This window comes from Patiria miniata, unplaced genomic scaffold (assembly GCF_015706575.1).
Source record: "Patiria miniata isolate m_02_andy unplaced genomic scaffold, ASM1570657v1 HiC_scaffold_29, whole genome shotgun sequence".
In the NCBI taxonomy this organism is placed as follows: Eukaryota; Metazoa; Echinodermata; class Asteroidea; order Valvatida; family Asterinidae; genus Patiria; species Patiria miniata.
In genome coordinates, this window is record NW_024037068.1 from 2,706,340 (window position 1) to 2,723,960 (window position 17,621).

Here is a 17,621-nt window from a genome sequence, read left to right on the forward strand (position 1 = left end):
AAACAACTGGCTTTTTTTTAAATACTGGCCCCAATTGACCATTGCACTTGTTTGCAATCGATTACAAACCTATGAACGGGTACGAGCCAGCTAGACTGGTTCCCTGACCTTACAATTCCCCAATGTATGTAAACTGCTCTGTTTCTTCTTATATGGAGTCAGGGAGCCAGACTACAGGAAAATGATCGTTTTTCTTGGTTTTTATAGCATTTTCGAACCCAAAACCTCCAAAAAGTCAGTGTAACTATATTTGCTTTATATTTCCAACCCCCCAATTCCATCCATTTCTGAAAATTACAGCAAAAGCAAATGATGTATATTCCCTTTAATTACTGCGTGTTTCTAGTGACAGGATAGTAGTGCAGCAAATCTATGTGTAACAATGAAAAGTGAGAATAAGTGCAACATGTACTGACCGTTGAACAAGCTCCAGAAGTGCCTGCCCCTTTGATGGATACTCAATGTTGAAGTTATAGAAGGCTGCAAACATCAACATCAACGCTTGCAGTGGCGATTGGATTCCCGTGATCACGATCTCTTTGTCAACGACCAACATAAAGTCAGAAGCTGTAAGGATTGATGACCCTGTTCAAAATACGTAGGAACAAATAAATGTTAAGTAAGTTAATTCATAATTAAACCACTAATAATGTCCCTGATGTTTACTCATAATGATGCAACCCTTTCTGAAGATAAAATGGTATTTGGTCAGCGTTATATTCAAAGAAACTAAATCAATTTAAAGACAGTGAGATGTAAAGAACGTGCACCGTCTTGTTGTTAAAGTGAGACACTCGTGGAGCCAGGATGGAATAGGTCAGAGTTGATTTTCATATTTTGATGCATCTTAGATCCTGACTATTTATTAGGGACATACTTTTTTTTAAAGAAAAGTGAAGTGGCATAACAGCTAGGGGGGAGGGGGGGGGGGGCTGCTCACTCAAAGCATGTCCCCTTTCCCTTGTACAATGATAAAAGAAATGTGCTTTACTTTGTAAGTTCCCTCTACAGAAATGACCTCCTAGGCTCAACTGCAAACTTACCATTTGATACAATGCAGGGTGTGACAGGCAGAAGCTGTGCTACTTCCGGGGTAGTTTCCTGCATATGACAAAAACATTTGTTGTAAGTCCTAACAAAATGATAAAAAAAAATTTCGGGGGGGGGGGGGGGGGGATTAAACATGCACAAATTTTCCTCTGCTGAGTGAAACGTCACATACCAGGGGTGCGAGTGGGCACTGATAAAAAGAGCTGAAAACAGCTGAAAATGGTGTAAAAAAACTGAACTTTGGAAATCGTTCATACTTTTGTACACAGCAAGTGAGGGAAAAAAGCTGAAATCCAAAACAAAAAAGCTGAAATCAGCTTTAAAGCTGAGATTTCACACCCCTGACATACATACAAGAACACATAGTCATGTGACTGTTCATGTGTTTTACAACATATCAACAACACAGTCTATGTGAGCAGTTGTATAGACTTGTACCCAGTTTTCAGGAAATATGTGTTCACAAAAAAATGCCAGGAAACAAAGACAACCAAGACAGTGAATAACAACTTACATCTTGAACACGAATCAGAACACTGATGTCTTCTCCAAAGAAGGCTGCAAGGGCGCTGAGAAACCCGAAGACCTCTGGCAGGTTGTTCATCATTTCCCTCTTGGCCTTCTCCATATCTTGGATTGCCTTCTTCAGCTTGGGCTTCTCGTGCTGCTTGCTCAGTAGGAAGTTCAGGAGTGGTGGTACTTTAGATGCAAAGGCAATATGCAATGTTTCACGGAGTGGTATCCCAACAAGTTTTTCAAAGTGTTCCAGCATGCCAATTTCCTCAAAGAGGAAGGGCCATTCTGCTTCGATGGTCAGAATCGATGTTGCACCGCTGTTAATCACAGATCTTAGTGTGGAATAAGTATCGCTCAAGAGTTGTGCGACTGCTGCCTTGTCCCACACCTCTTTGGAGTGCATTGTCAGCATGGCAATTTTTTTGTCATTTTGGGAATCGACATCCTCATCATGTGGCAAATCCGGTTGCCAGTTCTGGGTACTGTAACTAGTACTGGCCTTGATTTTCTTGGCTGGCCTTTCAGCACCACTATCAGAGTCTATGTCATGGACAGCACGAGTAGGTTTGGTTACCCTTGTGATATTGGCAATGCGGGTCTCCAGCTGAGATAGAAGTGAATCATACCCTCTTCCAATTACAGTTCCTCCAAGTTGGTCTTGAAACGAGTGAGGGTAATGACACACAATTTTGGAGGCGATGTTGCAGAGATGCTTTCTACCTGGTTTATGAGTGATCTTGGCCGATATGTCGTCTACAATGATCCTAACCATTTGTCTCCTCGTGGATGGAAGAGGACGTTCTTTCCTTTGTAGGTCTTTCTGCAGAGCAGCGGGCATTTTGTCCCAAGGTACGCTGTAGTCTGTTGACCAGCCACTTGATGTGTGCGATGGTGACGATGCAGATGGCAAAACACCAGATGGTGACTTGTGCTGGGTCTCAAGCGAGGCAGCGTCTAAAAACAAAATGAAGGGGGATAAATGAAATAAAAAAATACCAATGAGAAAAAGGTCTCAAAATTTGACTCAGTTCATAAAGAAAATAGTTTTGTGTCACTTGCTATGCAAAGTCATTCACATTTCTCTCTGATTAAAAAGATCTGACTAAAAATCATCTCTGAATTGACTGAATCTACCATAGAGATGTACTGTGATTGACCTTAATTTTCTTGAATGGTAACTACTTCTCTGCCCTTTCAAATTTCAAAAGGGGTCCTACAGCATATGTTACTTTTGTTTGTTTAAATAGTGCAATTTGTCTAGTGGTTTCCTGGTCCCATATAATAACTTCTAAAAAGGGGAAGAGCATATTGATTGCTGGGCATGGGCGTCGGCAGGATTTTTTCCAAGCAAATTTTTCCCCAAAATTCCTTAATGTTTTCATTATATTCTCAATTTATCTTTTTTAGCGTGAGCAGGGGAGCATTTGCCTTAACCCCCCCCCCCCCCAAATTAACAGCAAAATGGCTTCGCACCTCCTTTTTTTTTTTTTTCGGGGGGGGGGGGAAGTGCCCCCCCCCCCCCCCCTCCCTCGCGACGCCCATGTTGCTGCAATAATAGGGTCTTTTCTAAGTATATCAGAAGTGAAATTGTTTTGCCAGAAACAAAACACAATTTAATAAATGAATAAAATGCAACAATTCTTACCCGGGTCACTAGCGTCAAATGCGCTCAGTAACTTCCTCAATTGGACCTTCTTGAGATTCAGCTCGGAAAGGTCACCTTCACTGACATACTTGAAATCCGTAGGTTTGTCCACGCCAACTTCAAGACATTTATCCAGAATGCTACACACTTGCTCTCTTTTTAGCGAAGGAAGTGTATCTTCTATGTACGTTTGTAGCAAGTGAAGGCCATCGGTATCATCACTATAGATTGACATCTTTGCACTATTTTTATAAGAATTTTGAGAAAAAAGGACACTAGGTGAGTAAACAAAAGAAGAAACTCTATAATGCTCCCCCTATATTTTAAAGAAGTTCTGTATGAAACACTTTCTAGATCTTTCCACATCTAGGATATGAAAACCCATTTAAAAAATCGTCTGCACCTTGAGACTTATTTATGGGATTCAGATATTATTTCGAGGATACCACACATGGTTTAATTTTTACTGACATATCATGTACCTTAAAGTATAATCAGGGTTCAAGGTTAAAAACAGTTTTGTCTTCAAAATTTCATTACTGGAAAAGTACATGAGTGATTTGAATGATTTTCTCATTAAACGAAAAACTTTTAATTGGGCTTTCACATCTTAGACCTGGAAAGATCTAGAAAGTGCCACATTCAGAACTTCTTTGAAAAACAGGGGGCACAGTAACGGTTTCCCTTGTTTAACCCACCCTGTGTATATTTCCACATTCAGGTAAGATTTCATTCAGAGGCGGTACTGTGCTGGTTTACAAATAAACTACAAAAAGACCAAAATAGTTACACTAAATTAGACACTATACCCGCCAACAGGCACTTACTAGAAATGCCCATCAGCATCAGTAATGTCTCGACCTTTTCCGGGGTATAATGTCATTAACCCTAACTATTTTAAAGTGCTGTATATGACATCTGTTGACTATTTAGGCACTCACTGTCAAAACTGTTAGTGATTGTCAAACATGCCGGTGATAAATAAAAATAACAATAATAAAAAAGCACTGACAAAGAAAATTTGAAGTAATTAGGTATTCCATTTTATCATTCAGGTCATGCATGTCGATTTTTTTATATCCCATCCAGGAAACTATGTTTAAAGGGTAACCAAAGGTTTCTACCTTTCCTGTAGGCAGGGAGAGGGAAAAGATCTTGCAGTTGAGTAGCTTCAATGCACAACACTTCAGACACCTGAAACTCTGATGCCAGCTGGTACATGCCCATATGAAAATCAAAATGCCCATCATGGACTTTAACAACAACATAGACTGATGCACCTGCCTTTACAGCTATCATTAGAATACAACCAAACTTGATTCCACTGTCACTTGGTGCAACTGCTACAAACAGCCCTTTTCTGAAGTCTGTTCCATTGAATGTTACCTGATCACTGACAACTGAATTGCCCGAATGCAAGCCCAGTTTCCCCAAGGAAGATTCAATACCGACTGAGTACAAATTTGGATGCAGAACAATTGCCTTTTCTGTTCTCACTGAAGACGACAACAATGAGCCACTGCCAAGGTAGGCCTGAAGGAGCTGATGCCTTTCGCTGAGTGTTTTAGTTACATTTTTGTAGTTTTGGCAGTGTTGTAAACATTTCTTAAAATAAGAATGCTTACTTTCGAACCTTAGAGTCCACATTCTCATGAGAGGTCCAAAGCTATGTATTAGTTCAGGATAGTGGGCCAAGAAATGATGTTTAGGTCGAAGCCTGCACCCAGGAAATCTCTTTTTTCTTTCCTCTAGGTACTCCTCTATTATCACTTTCACATAAGCCAGTTGTCCCTCTTCAATCCGAGGAGCACATATCAGCTCAGTAATGAGTCGAAGTTGTAAGCAAAGACCCCAAACATGATCATCTATTGGGATTTTGTCAGCTACAAAGAGTGGCAGAAGGCGCAACATACACCAATTCTGAACTGCATGGCCTCCAAGGGACTTTCCTTTATCATTAACTTCAGGAGGTTTGTTGCTGGCATCTGTGCCTAAACACTGAAACTTTCTTATTCTCTCATTCAGAACTTCATATGTGAAACATTGCTTGGTTTTTATGAAATACTTTAAGTAGAGTGCTACATCATATGTAACCACACCTTCAAATAAGTCATGTCCCAAACATGGTGGAAGGCCAGGAGAGCAGACATGGAATTGGCTCAGTGAATTAAAAATCGAGTCAAACTTTATTCCCTCATGATTATTTACTGCAGGGTCTGCAATTTGATCAAGATACTGGACTGCATCATCATACCTTTCCTTGGTTCGTGCTTCACCACATTCAAAACCCCTGCCAGAGTGAAACTGTTCAAGGCTTATACAGCAGTATCTACAAAAGTACCTGGAAGTGCTAAAATTTTCAGTGAAACCTCCTATAGCGTGAGAACCCAAATTGTCTCCTGTGATGGCTACAACACAACCCTTAACATTGCCCAAAGCTGTATATATTCCTTCTGTTTCAACATCCTTCAGGTCCTTCACCAATTGTCCAAATATCTGCTCTTGACCAAACTTCTTGAAATCTTTTTCTTTACAAAGAAGAACAAGTTGCATGTGGTTTACTGAGGATCTCAAGTGCGCGTGGATGTTTCCCAAAGAAAAATACACCGCCAGGATTTTATGTTTCTTTTTACTTGATCCCAGTGGATTGACCACCTCAAATGCATCTTGGAAAAGTAGTATCTTTAATGAGTTATTTGCAGTTTCGAACAACTTATTTCTTTTGAAAACACTGCCATCCTTAAAGTCACATAATACTGTTGTGTCAGTGCCACTAGAAGCATTGAAACACTGCAAATTTTGCTGGACTGAAGGGTCTTCCAACATGGTTTTCAGTGTTTCTTTTATTGGTACATAGTGAAAGCAAATGGGTTTATGCTTGCTATCTTTGCCCAGGCATACTGACACCGGACTGACATACTTGCACTCGTTTTGGTAGTACATTTTTCTTCTGTGACAAGTTCTTAAGCAACCTAACTCATTATCTACTGCTGTTTTCCAACAATCACTCATATGTAGTTGATCAAGGATGCTTCTAATACTACTTTCAGCAACACCTTCTTCTTCCAACCTCTTTTGTAAAACAGAACAATATGACTCCATTGCCAAGGTATGCATATTGTCCATTTCCTCTGTTATAAGCTGAATTGTTCTTTCAGGAACATGAAGTTGGGCTTGCAATCTCAACAGAAAGAGTGCCACATTGTTTATGAAACTGTCAGTGTCAGCAGAAACCACATCAGCTTCACTATCATCGTCATTACTTAAGCCTATGTGACCAGCATCCTCGTGTTCAGAGCACGGTGACATATCCTGCTTTGTTCTTTCTCTGTGATTGTTTGTATGTTGATTGATTACAGACAAAGATGCATCCACTGTTTCACCTAAGTAATCAGAAGAGATATTTTGCACTGACCAGTCTCTATGATTTCGTGAAATATGTGCAGCAAAAGTTGACTTGTTTAGAAACAACTTGTTGCAAGAAAGGAAGGGACATTCGACCTGTTCAGAAGAATCAATATGTTGTTTCATGTGTTTTATCAGAGCACTGATGTCACTGCACTGTTGCTGGCAAATTCTGATTTTACATTTGACAGAAACGACATCAGTGTTTTTCAGTCGAGCTGGATTATCTTTCCGATATTGATTATGACTTCGAGTAACGTGGCTGTTGAATGAAGCATATGAAGCAAATGACTGGGGGCATCCAGGAACACCGCATGGAAATCTAAAGTTGTGCACATTTCTGTGAATGCGATTATGCATGGAATATGCTTTCAAAGAGGACGTGGAATGCTTGCAAACCTGGCAAATGTACATTTTTCCTACACCTGAAGCTAGTCCTGCCAAAACTGAAGCCCGAATCAGTTACCCTATCCCCCTACACGTTCACGTTATAGGCCTAGGGCCTATTTGGGTAAATCCTATGCTAGACTAATTCTACATCATGTCAAAAGCATCGCTGATGTAGGCCTAACGCCTAGGCCTCCAACAAAATTATGTAGGCCTAAGCACAAAACGTACGTACGGTCATGTCATGACGGCACAGCGTGAGCAGACTTAACATGATTAGGCCTAATGCAGAATCAGAGTAGGCCCAGGCATAGACCAAGTACAGACTAGCCCTAACGTTAGCTGGACCCGTGTATCTACATGTCTACGTTACGTTATAATGTAATACTAGTTAAAACGCACAGTATACCACCTTCCTCGTGAAATCTTACCTTTTAAATTGTAATCTGAAATAGAATTCTGGACGGCCTTGATCGAGGCGCTGATGATGATGGCGACCACCAACACTGTCACTTGTCAGTCTCACGTACGTGTGTTCCGTATACATACGTTACACGCCCGGCGCGTGTATGCACCACCGGTACGGTACGGTCCGGCCACGCCGCCTAGCACTAGCCTAAACACGCACACGTACATACATGTACATGCACAGTACAGACATGCGGCATGCACTACACGTACGTAGCAGAAAAAAATTGAGCAGCAGCACCGCGTTGCCAAAAATGTATTACATTATTTTAGGCTATAGGACGCGCCGTTTGCAAACGTGATTGGTTGTACGTGGACACAAAACGATGTTGGCGCGAATTGTTTTATTATGCAAACGCCCCATTTGCTAATTCGTTGACACTGTTGATGGTGTTGTGCAAGATTATGCAAACGTTGAGTTTTTTAAAATCATTGATCTCCATATGGAGATCAATGTTTAAAATAATGGCTTCATATGCAGGTCCGGCTTAAACAGTTGCTTATGATTCAGCCTGTTTAAAAAAATATTTTATGGTTGCATTTTCACCAGCGTTATAGCTCGGGCATAAACAATTCTTGAGCAAAGACGCATCAAAAATCCTCCGACGTTTTTTTTTCTCTTGCGGGCGTAAAAATTCGGCAAACAGTGGTGGTTATTGAAACCTCGGTTCCGTCGCTGGTGCGGCGCCTTCAACTCTAGCTTTAGGGCCAAAATTTTTAATGAGCCAAAACGAGGCCGGTTGAAATAAGCAAAATCAAAGGTCTCATTTTAGTTGTCAGCAATGATCTTTCCTAACCCAAAACAACCGGGATTATAATAATTCCTTGTCATTGATCTTATCCCTGCCGCGCTGGCCAGCCTATAAACATTGATACGTCACATGCACACTGTCCCGGCGCCCTATATCGACGGAATTAAGGCATTAGGCCTACGTTACAAAAAAAAATAGAATAAATTTACATTTATTTTTGTAACAATCAGAAAGAAAAATATTTATTCGTGTTGTTAATGAATTCACAAGTTTGCATTTGTGTATAGCGCCCTCTGTCAGATGACTTTGGAGAACACAACTGAGCCACGAACAAACACACATTAGCACATGTAAAATCCCTTCATGTCAGACATCTTTGGAAGATATTTTCTGAGAATCGTTTGAGGTTTTGTCTCTTTTGAGACCCAAGAAACTGAAATAAGAGGGAAAGGATGCAAGGAGGTAATTTAGAGACTCTTATAATTCTTGAGAAAGAAGTGTAAACCATATATTTGATTCATTTTATAAGATAATTCTGCGATCAGTTTTGACATTCTGTAGCTCAAAATTGAGTGTGATTTTCGTATATGTTTAACCATTGAATTTAGGAATTTGGATTAAGTGATGATTTATGTACGATGCTTTTATAATTCATGTAATACTCTGTGAACTTAAGGACATTTACTTTGTTTATATATTCACAGTTTTCACGAAGCCACTGCGGATTATTTCACAAGCCACTGCGAACCATTTCATGGAAGACTTGCGAATCATTTTCATGGAATAAATGCGAGATGTTATAATCAACGGCTTCTGTAGAGACCCTTGTTTACTCCTTAGTTACCGACCTTTAACCTAGATGTGACCTGTGACCTAGATGTGACCTGTGACCTAGATGTGACCTGTGACCCCCTGCGAAACCCCTAGTAGTAGCACTACGAACACCTAAAAGACTGCACCTCGAAATTGATTTAGTGCTGCCGCTACAGTGAAAACTCCTGCGTAACTTAAGCAGTCTTTGCTACAAGAACCTCCCCCTGCGTGATCGGTGATTGTGCGACACATCCTCACATCTAGAGACGAGGCTGTACCTGCGTTGAGTACTGATGAGATGGCTTCACTCTTGTAGCTGCGACACGAGTGTCCGTTCCGGTACCATCAACCATCGACCCAGCGACCCTGCGACCTGTCGTCCGTTGCGACCGTGACTGTTCTTCGGACATCATGGACTTCATGAACATGGGATCCAGCTGTTCTACCGGACATCATGGACATGTGATTTCTTGATCATCGAGACTTCATCGTGGATCTTTGAACTGGACAGTAAAAACTGAGTTTGCGTCTATTTGTGCATTTTGATTTGCATAATTGTAATTTGCATTTGTGATTTGATGCAAATTGTTATTTGATTTGAGCTTTGTTGATAACAATTCAGAATTTGTTCCAGAATATAAATATACTGTATGCGATACATGTACACTGAATTATAGTGGTATTGAGATCAATCACATTGTTTGCCATTTTCCGTTCACGTGCGAAGTGTATTTTACTACAAGTATTGCATGTACATGTGTAGTGCTAGTTACATGTACATGTACATAGGTGTGTACCATTGAACATACATGGTGTATATGCAATTGTTTTACATGTAAGTTGGATTTGGTGATACAAGTGGATTGCACAAACTTATTTGTGTTTATAATTGTACCTTTTGTTGATTTTACACCCATTGAATTTGAGCAAAGAGTTGCATACTAGATAGTATTAACTATTTGTTGATTAAGTTTTGAAACTTGATATACATGTAAGTCTACATGTGTTCTGTACGCCATGGCTGACTCAACAGAAGAACGACAGCAGTCTTCGCCTACACCCTTTCTTGTTCCTACACCAGAAATTCCGGAAACTCCAGATGCGCAACCCCCCTCTAGTGAACTGACATCAATACTCTGCAACCCACAGCTTCTTCAGCAAATTAGAGATCATATCTTGAGCAAAGAAGAACGCCTCAGCGGACGTTCAAGAGCCACCAGATCTTCAAGGCAATCTTCAAGATTTTCAGGAGTTTCGGTCAAGGCAACGCTTGCTGCCGAGGCAGCTGCCTTGAAAGCGAGGCTTGAGTTTGCAGATGTTGAAGGAAAACAGAGAGCAGAGGTCGAACGGCAACAAGCTGAACTCAAGAAAATCCAAACTTTGACAGACCTGCATGAAACCGAAGCAAGGTTAAAGGCCATCGAGCAAGCAGAACGAGAAGAATATGCTGAAATTGTGATTGATGCTGTTAAGGAAACAGACAGCAAAACTTCACTAGTAGAAGAATACATCAAATCCCTGCCTACCCCGAACGCTACTCATGGAGCGGATGAGTCTGCAGTAAAGTCAGTCTCACCAGTAGGAACACCGGAAATTCCACAGCCAGACCAAGACTCTAGTACATCACAGCAGCAGATCAAAAACGAGTTGAGAACGCCCAGTCCACAGACTACGCTGCAAGATCTCACAAAGACGTTTGCAGAGCAGATAAACCTGAGTCGTCTACCGACGCCAGAGCCTGGTGTATTTACTGGCGACCCCCTTAAGTATCCAAGATGGAAGCGTGCCTTCGAAATACTCATCGAACAGAGGGGCATCCCACGCTCAGAGAGACTCCACTACCTACAAAAGTACCTGGGTGGAACTGTGAAGGAGTCCATAGAGGGCTACTTCTTCCTCTCAACTGACGATGCATTTGACAAGGCAAAGGAGCTTCTTGAGAAGAGATTTGGAGATCCCTTTGTTGTTGCCAACGCTTTCCGCAACAAGCTGGAATCATGGCCCAAGATCTCTCCTCGTGATGGAACTGGGATGCGAAATCTTGCTGACTTCCTCGGTCAGTGCCAGGTGGCTATGGAGACAATTGGTAGCCTCCAGGTACTCGATGACGAAAGAGAGAACAGAAAAGTACTTGTCAAGCTCCCTGACTGGTTGATCAACAAATGGGCTAGAAAGGCTGTGGAGTTCAAAGAAAAACAGAAGAAGTATCCTCCATTCAGCGACTTTGTAAAGTTCATGCAACTGGAGGCCAAGATTGCATGCGACCCTGTGACTTCGATACAAGGACTCAGGGGACAAGACAGACAAAACGACAAAGGTGAAAGGAAAAGAACCCCAGGAGGGAGTTCCTTCTCAACCAGTGCGAATGAGGCAACAAAGAACAGCAACACAGGAAGGGGGATCCAGAATCCAAGGTCCTGCCTTCTCTGTAGCAAGAATCACAACTTGGGCGATTGCTGGGAATTTCTGAAACAGCCATTGGAAGAGCGCAAGACTTTTGCGATGAAAAAGGGGCTTTGTTTCGGATGTCTTAGCCAAGGGCATATGTCAAAGCACTGCAAACGGAGAGCCACGTGCAAAACCTGTGCAAAGTCTCATCCGACAGCTCTTCATGGAGACATAAGAAAGACAGAGAAACCCACAGAAGGTGGAAAACATCCTCAGCAGAATTCTGAGAAGCAGCAAACATCTGTCAGCTCCCACACAGGTGTTAGTCATCTTAGTGGAACGAGCAACTGCTGTAAAAGTTCGATGATCGTCCCAGTATGGGTCTCACATCGTGATAAACCGGAGAAAGAGAGGCTGGTCTATGCGCTCTTGGATACTCAGTCAGATACGACATTCATTTTGGACAGCACTTGCGAGGCATTGGATCTACAGGGTACCAAGGTCAATTTACTGCTGTCCACCATGTTTGCGGAGGATCAGAAGGTAGCAAGCAGAAAGATAGATGGGCTGATAGTGCGTGGGTTCGACAGCCATCTAAAGATTTCGCTACCAGCTGCATACTCAAGGGAAATAATGCCAGCCAACCGTTCTCATATCCCGACCTCAGAGATGGCCAGGAAGTGGCCACACTTGGAGAAGCTTGCTGATTTGTTGATGCCTTCGACTGACTGCGAAGTAGGCATTCTCATCGGCTATAATTGTCCGCGTGCCTTGGCACCTCGTGATGTCGTTCCTCCTGTCAACAATGGACCATATGGTCAAAGGACCGTCCTTGGCTGGGGCATCGTCGGTATTGTAGACCCAAACCAGTGCGAAGTCGACGACTGTGATCCCATCGGTGTGAGTCACAGAATTCTGATCCATGAAGTACCATCGTTTTTGACAGTTGGTGAAAGCCCGAAAGGATGTACAGAAGAGAATGTTGACAACATTCAATTCTCCTTCAGAAGTCGTGTAAAGGAGATGGTCAGTCCCTACGAAGTTGCACAAATGATGGAACTAGACTTCTCCGAGCGAAAGTCGGACGAGATTGCACTGTCTCAAGACGACCGTAAGTTCTTGACCAAGATGGAAGAGGGTATTCATCAAAGATGCGACAGTCACTTTGTCATGCCGTTACCCTTCAAGGAAGCAGAACCCAAACTTCCAAACAACAAGATTCAAGCTCTTCAGCGTCTCAAGCAGCTAAAGGGCCGGTTCAAGAAGAACCCGCAGTATCACAGCGAGTACAATGCCTTCATGAATAACATCATCAAGAGTGGCTATGCACAGAAGGTTCCTGATTCCGAGCTTCATGTCTCTGATGACTGTGTATGGTACATACCCCATCATGGTGTCTACCATCCGAAAAAACCTGAGAAAATCAGAGTGGTCTTTGACTGCAGTGCCAAGTTTGAAGGAAAGTCATTGAATGACTATCTCCTACAGGGTCCTGACCTGACCAACACACTTGTGGGTGTCCTGTGTAGGTTCCGACAACAACCGATCGCCTTTATGTGCGATATAGAGCAAATGTTTTACCAGTTCTATGTGATTCCAGACCACCGGAAGTTCCTTCGATTCTTGTGGTGGGAAAAGGGAGACCCTGAAGCTGAACCAAAGGAGTTCCAGATGAATGTCCATCTGTTTGGTGCGGCATCATCCCCTGGGTGTGCGAACTTTGGTCTCAAACAAATTGCGAACAGCTACGAAGAAGAATGTGGTTCTGCAGCTGCGAACTTTGTGCGAAATGACTTCTATGTGGATGACGGTCTGAGATCTGTTTCCACCAGCGAAGAAGCCATTGAGTTGATAACGAAGACCAAGGATCTCTGTGGCAGAGGTGGTTTGCGATTGCATAAGTTTGTCTCCAATTCACGAGAAGTGATGGAAGCAGTTTCGCCACAGGATCGTGCCAAAGGAATCAAGGATCTTGACTTGCGTCACGACTCTCTCCCCATCGAGCGAGCACTTGGCGTCCACTGGTGTATCGAGTCGGACACATTCCAGTTTCGAATCATTCTGAAGGACCAACCACTCACAAGACGAGGAATCCTTTCCACGATCAGTTCGGTATATGATCCTCTTGGATTTGTGAGTCCTGTTCTGTTGGTTGGTAAGCAGATATTACAGGAGCTGTGCAGAAATCAGGCAGAGTGGGATGATCCACTTCCTGAATCCTTACGGCCAACTTGGGAACGGTGGAGGAGTGATTTGGCTCTTTTAGAGAACTTCAAGATGCGACGATGCTTTCTTCCGGAGAATTTTGGTCGTGTTGAATCAGTAGAGATTCATCATTTCTCTGATGCGAGTACCACTGGCTATGCCCAATGTTCATACCTGAGACTCACCGATGACCAGCGAAGAGTACACTGCAGCCTCATCATGGGGAAATGCAGAGTTTGTCCTCTGAAGCCAGTTTCTGTGCCACGCCTTGAGCTAACAGCTGCGGTGGTGTCGGTCCGTGTCAGTGCTCTGTTACAGAAGGAGCTCGAGTATGAGAATGTCTATGAGGTCTTCTGGACCGACAGTAGAGTAGTGTTGGGCTACATTGCCAATGATGCACGGAGATTCCATGTTTTTGTTGCGAATCGGGTACAGCGTATCAGAGACCACACCAAGCCTTCCCAGTGGCGACATGTTGCTACAGATGTTAATCCGGCAGATGACGGATCAAGGGGTCTTGGAGTTGAGGAATTGATGAACAAATCAAGGTGGCTTGTTGGACCTAACTTTCTGTGGGAAGAGCAGGTTCCTATCACACTCGAAGCCAGCAGTCCAACCATTTCTCCAGAGGATCCGGAGGTGAAGAAGGTCAAGAGCCTTGCTACACAGACTGCGAAGCAGACATTCGAGCTTGAACGTCTTGAGCGCTTCTCTGAATGGCATCAAGCCAAGAGAGCTATAGCGACTTGTCTGAAGTTCAAGTCTCTCCTGATGAAGCGTTCCATAAAGAAACCACAGCCAAATTCGATCCAGGCTCTACGAAAAGATGCGATTCCTCTTTACAAACCTGTGATGGTAGAGGACATGTGCAAAGCGGAACTAGAAATCCTGAGACTGGTGCAGAAAGAAGCCTTTGCAGAGGAAATCAAAATCCTGCAATCTTTCAAGGTCAACAGCGACAACCCTAGTAGATCCAAGGTTCGAGAGCGTAACAAAGTCATGAAGACTAAGAGTTGTCTCTACAAATTGGACCCATTTCTGGATGCTGACAACATTCTGCGAGTTGGAGGCCGCATTAGAAGGGCTGGGTTTCCTTCTAACTTCAAACACCCAGCTGTCTTGCCCAGAAAGCACCACATCACCGAATTGATCATTCGACATTGCCATCAGCAAACCCAACATCAGGGTCGGGGCATGACCGTGAATCAAATCCGAATGAATGGCTTTTGGATTATTGGCTGTAGCTCGGCTGTTTCCTACTACATATCCAAATGCGTACGATGCAGGAAGCTCTTCGGCCAAGTTCAAGAGCAGAAAATGGCGGACCTGCCGGAAGACCGTCTCGAACCGGCACCACCATTTACCAACTGTGGCGTGGACTTCTTTGGTCCTTGGTACATCAAAGAAGGAAGAAAGGAATTAAAGAGATACGGAGTTCTCTTCACGTGCATGGCAACACGTGCCATTCACATCGAAACAGCAGCAAGTCTCAGCTCAGACTCCTTCATCAATGCTGTACGGAGATTCATTTCCATTCGTGGGCCCATACGACAGCTGAGATCTGATAGAGGCACGAACTTCATTGGGGCAGAGTCCGAGCTCAAAGAAGCTGTCGCTGAAATGGACCATAGCTCTGCGAGGCAGTTTCTCCTGAAGGAGGGATGCGATTACAGCCACTATGAAGTCAAGATGAATGCTCCATCAGCCAGCCATACAGGAGGAGCATGGGAACGACAGATACGTTCGGTGCGTAGAGTTCTGGGGCCACTGATGCATCAGGCAGGCTCTCAGCTTGATGACGAGTCTTTGAGAACACTGATGTGTGAAGCAGCTGCAATTGTTAACAGTAGACCTCTTACAGTGGACAACTTGAATGACCCAACTTCGCTTGCGCCACTTACCCCAAATCACCTGTTGACGATGAAATCCACTATCATCTTGCCACCGCCTGGAAGGTTCCAGCGTACTGACATATACTCCCGCAAACGATGGCGTCGAGTTCAATACTTAACGAATGAGTTTTGGTCACGATGGAGGAAGGAGTTTATTCAAAACCTCCAACTGCGTCAAAAGTGGATACGACCACAGGATGACCTTCACATTGGGGACATTGTCATCATCAAAGACGAGAATCTTCCTCGCAATCAATGGTTGCTTGCTCGGATTGCTCAGGTGTTCCCAGGCGAGGACAATCATGTAAGGAGGGTCAAACTCGCTATTGGTGACCCCCACTTGGACGACAAGGGAAAGCGAGTCCATTCTGAGAAGTTCCTGGAGCGTCCCATTCAGAAGCTAGTCTTACTTGTGGAGGACTTGGAGACCAGGGGAATCCCCGACGAGGAGCCCTGAGAAGCTTCAACATACATGTTGTGTTTAGTAGTTGTATGCTTAGATAACCTGTTAGTTTATTGTTGTTTAAAGTACTTGAGTTTAGAAATTTGATAGTTTATCTTGTTCGAAGGTAAATGATTACCAGTGAGATGCTTCAAAGATGATTTATTGTATGTTTATACAATGTGCTCAGACAACTTAAAGGAGCAGTTACCATGTAATTTTTGCATTTTAGTCTAATCAGTGCATGTTCACAATGTTGATCAATACGAGTCTAGATTACTATAACTTCTGATTGTAAATTAGTTACACTAATTTGGGGAGCCATGTTAATGAATTCACAAGTTTGCATTTGTGTATAGCGCCCTCTGTCAGATGACTTTGGAGAACACAACTGAGCCACGAACAAACACACATTAGCACATGTAAAATCCCTTCATGTCAGACATCTTTGGAAGATATTTTCTGAGAATCGTTTGAGGTTTTGTCTCTTTTGAGACCCAAGAAACTGAAATAAGAGGGAAAGGATGCAAGGAGGTAATTTAGAGACTCTTATAATTCTTGAGAAAGAAGTGTAAACCATATATTTGATTCATTTTATAAGATAATTCTGCGATCAGTTTTGACATTCTGTAGCTCAAAATTGAGTGTGATTTTCGTATATGTTTAACCATTGAATTTAGGAATTTGGATTAAGTGATGATTTATGTACGATGCTTTTATAATTCATGTAATACTCTGTGAACTTAAGGACATTTACTTTGTTTATATATTCACAGTTTTCACAAAGCCACTGCGGATTATTTCACAAGCCACTGCGAACCATTTCATGGAAGACTTGCGAATCATTTTCATGGAATAAATGCGAGATGTTATAATCAACGGCTTCTGTAGAGACCCTTGTTTACTCCTTAGTTACCGACCTTTAACCTAGATGTGACCTGTGACCTAGATGTGACCTGTGACCTAGATGTGACCTGTGACCCCCTGCGAAACCCCTAGTAGTAGCACTACGAACACCTAAAAGACTGCACCTCGAAATTGATTTAGTGCTGCCGCTACACGTGTATTTTGTACAAACACCTTTATCTTTAAAAAGATCGTTGCCCAGTTTTATTACACCGTTTCTGTTATGATTTTACAGACATAACACAAACCTGTAGGCCTACTTTGAAACGAAAAAAACAAGTCGTCAATTAAAAAAACAATCGATAATTACGGTGGTTTTTTATTCATTACATCTGTATTCCCTTGTTTTAGCTGAAAGGATATAAAATTACAAACGTGTATGTATCCTGTCGCAGTTTTACAGCTTGCGTTGTGAAATAACAAATGCATGTACATTTACCTCTCAGCTATTGTAAAAGCACAAGGAATTTGCAACATCACTTGTACAAATACAGTGACGTTGGTTAAATTACAAAAAAAATGGGTGAAAAAACGAAGTAATGTAGAATCACATTAAATCGACAGAAAAACGTTTAAATACATGATCAACGTAAAACCAATTGACAACGAAAAATCTTATTTAAAAAAACATATTTTTCTACAGTGTATGTATTACTATTTTACAAATTACACTTGTAAATTTACACAATTCTGTCAAAACACATCATTGTTTTCGGAAAGATGTAATTTTAACATCAAAAGTACCGTTAAAA

The 17,621-nt window shown here is 42.4% G+C and overlaps 2 protein-coding genes and 2 long non-coding RNA genes across 4 annotated transcripts; 2 read left to right on the forward strand and 2 right to left on the reverse strand.

The window, feature by feature from the left end:
• Nucleotides 1–340: 340 nt before the first annotated feature.
• On the reverse strand, nt 341–1,651 carry LOC119736292. Its single transcript, XR_005272302.1, has 3 exons — nt 1,565–1,651; nt 1,044–1,101; nt 341–585 (listed from the first exon to the last, which is right to left on the reverse strand). It is a non-coding gene; the product is annotated as an uncharacterized LOC119736292 (long non-coding RNA).
• An 83-nt stretch (nt 1,652–1,734) lies between these two features.
• On the reverse strand, nt 1,735–3,455 carry LOC119735862. Its single transcript, XM_038209801.1, has 3 exons — nt 3,212–3,455; nt 1,799–2,520; nt 1,735–1,749 (listed from the first exon to the last, which is right to left on the reverse strand). The coding sequence occupies exons 1-3, from the start codon at nt 3,444–3,446 to the stop codon at nt 1,735–1,737; spliced, it is 972 nt and encodes a 323-aa protein (XP_038065729.1). The 5' UTR covers nt 3,447–3,455.
• Nucleotides 3,456–8,487: 5,032 nt separating this feature from the next.
• On the forward strand, nt 8,488–9,030 carry LOC119736053. The gene is made up of 2 exons (XR_005272262.1): nt 8,488–8,685; nt 8,928–9,030. It is a non-coding gene; the product is annotated as an uncharacterized LOC119736053 (long non-coding RNA).
• Nucleotides 9,031–10,053: 1,023 nt separating this feature from the next.
• LOC119735863 lies at nt 10,054–15,978 on the forward strand. The gene has a single exon (XM_038209802.1). The coding sequence runs from the start codon at nt 10,054–10,056 to the stop codon at nt 15,976–15,978; it is 5,925 nt and encodes a 1,974-aa protein (XP_038065730.1).
• Nucleotides 15,979–17,621: the final 1,643 nt, after the last annotated feature.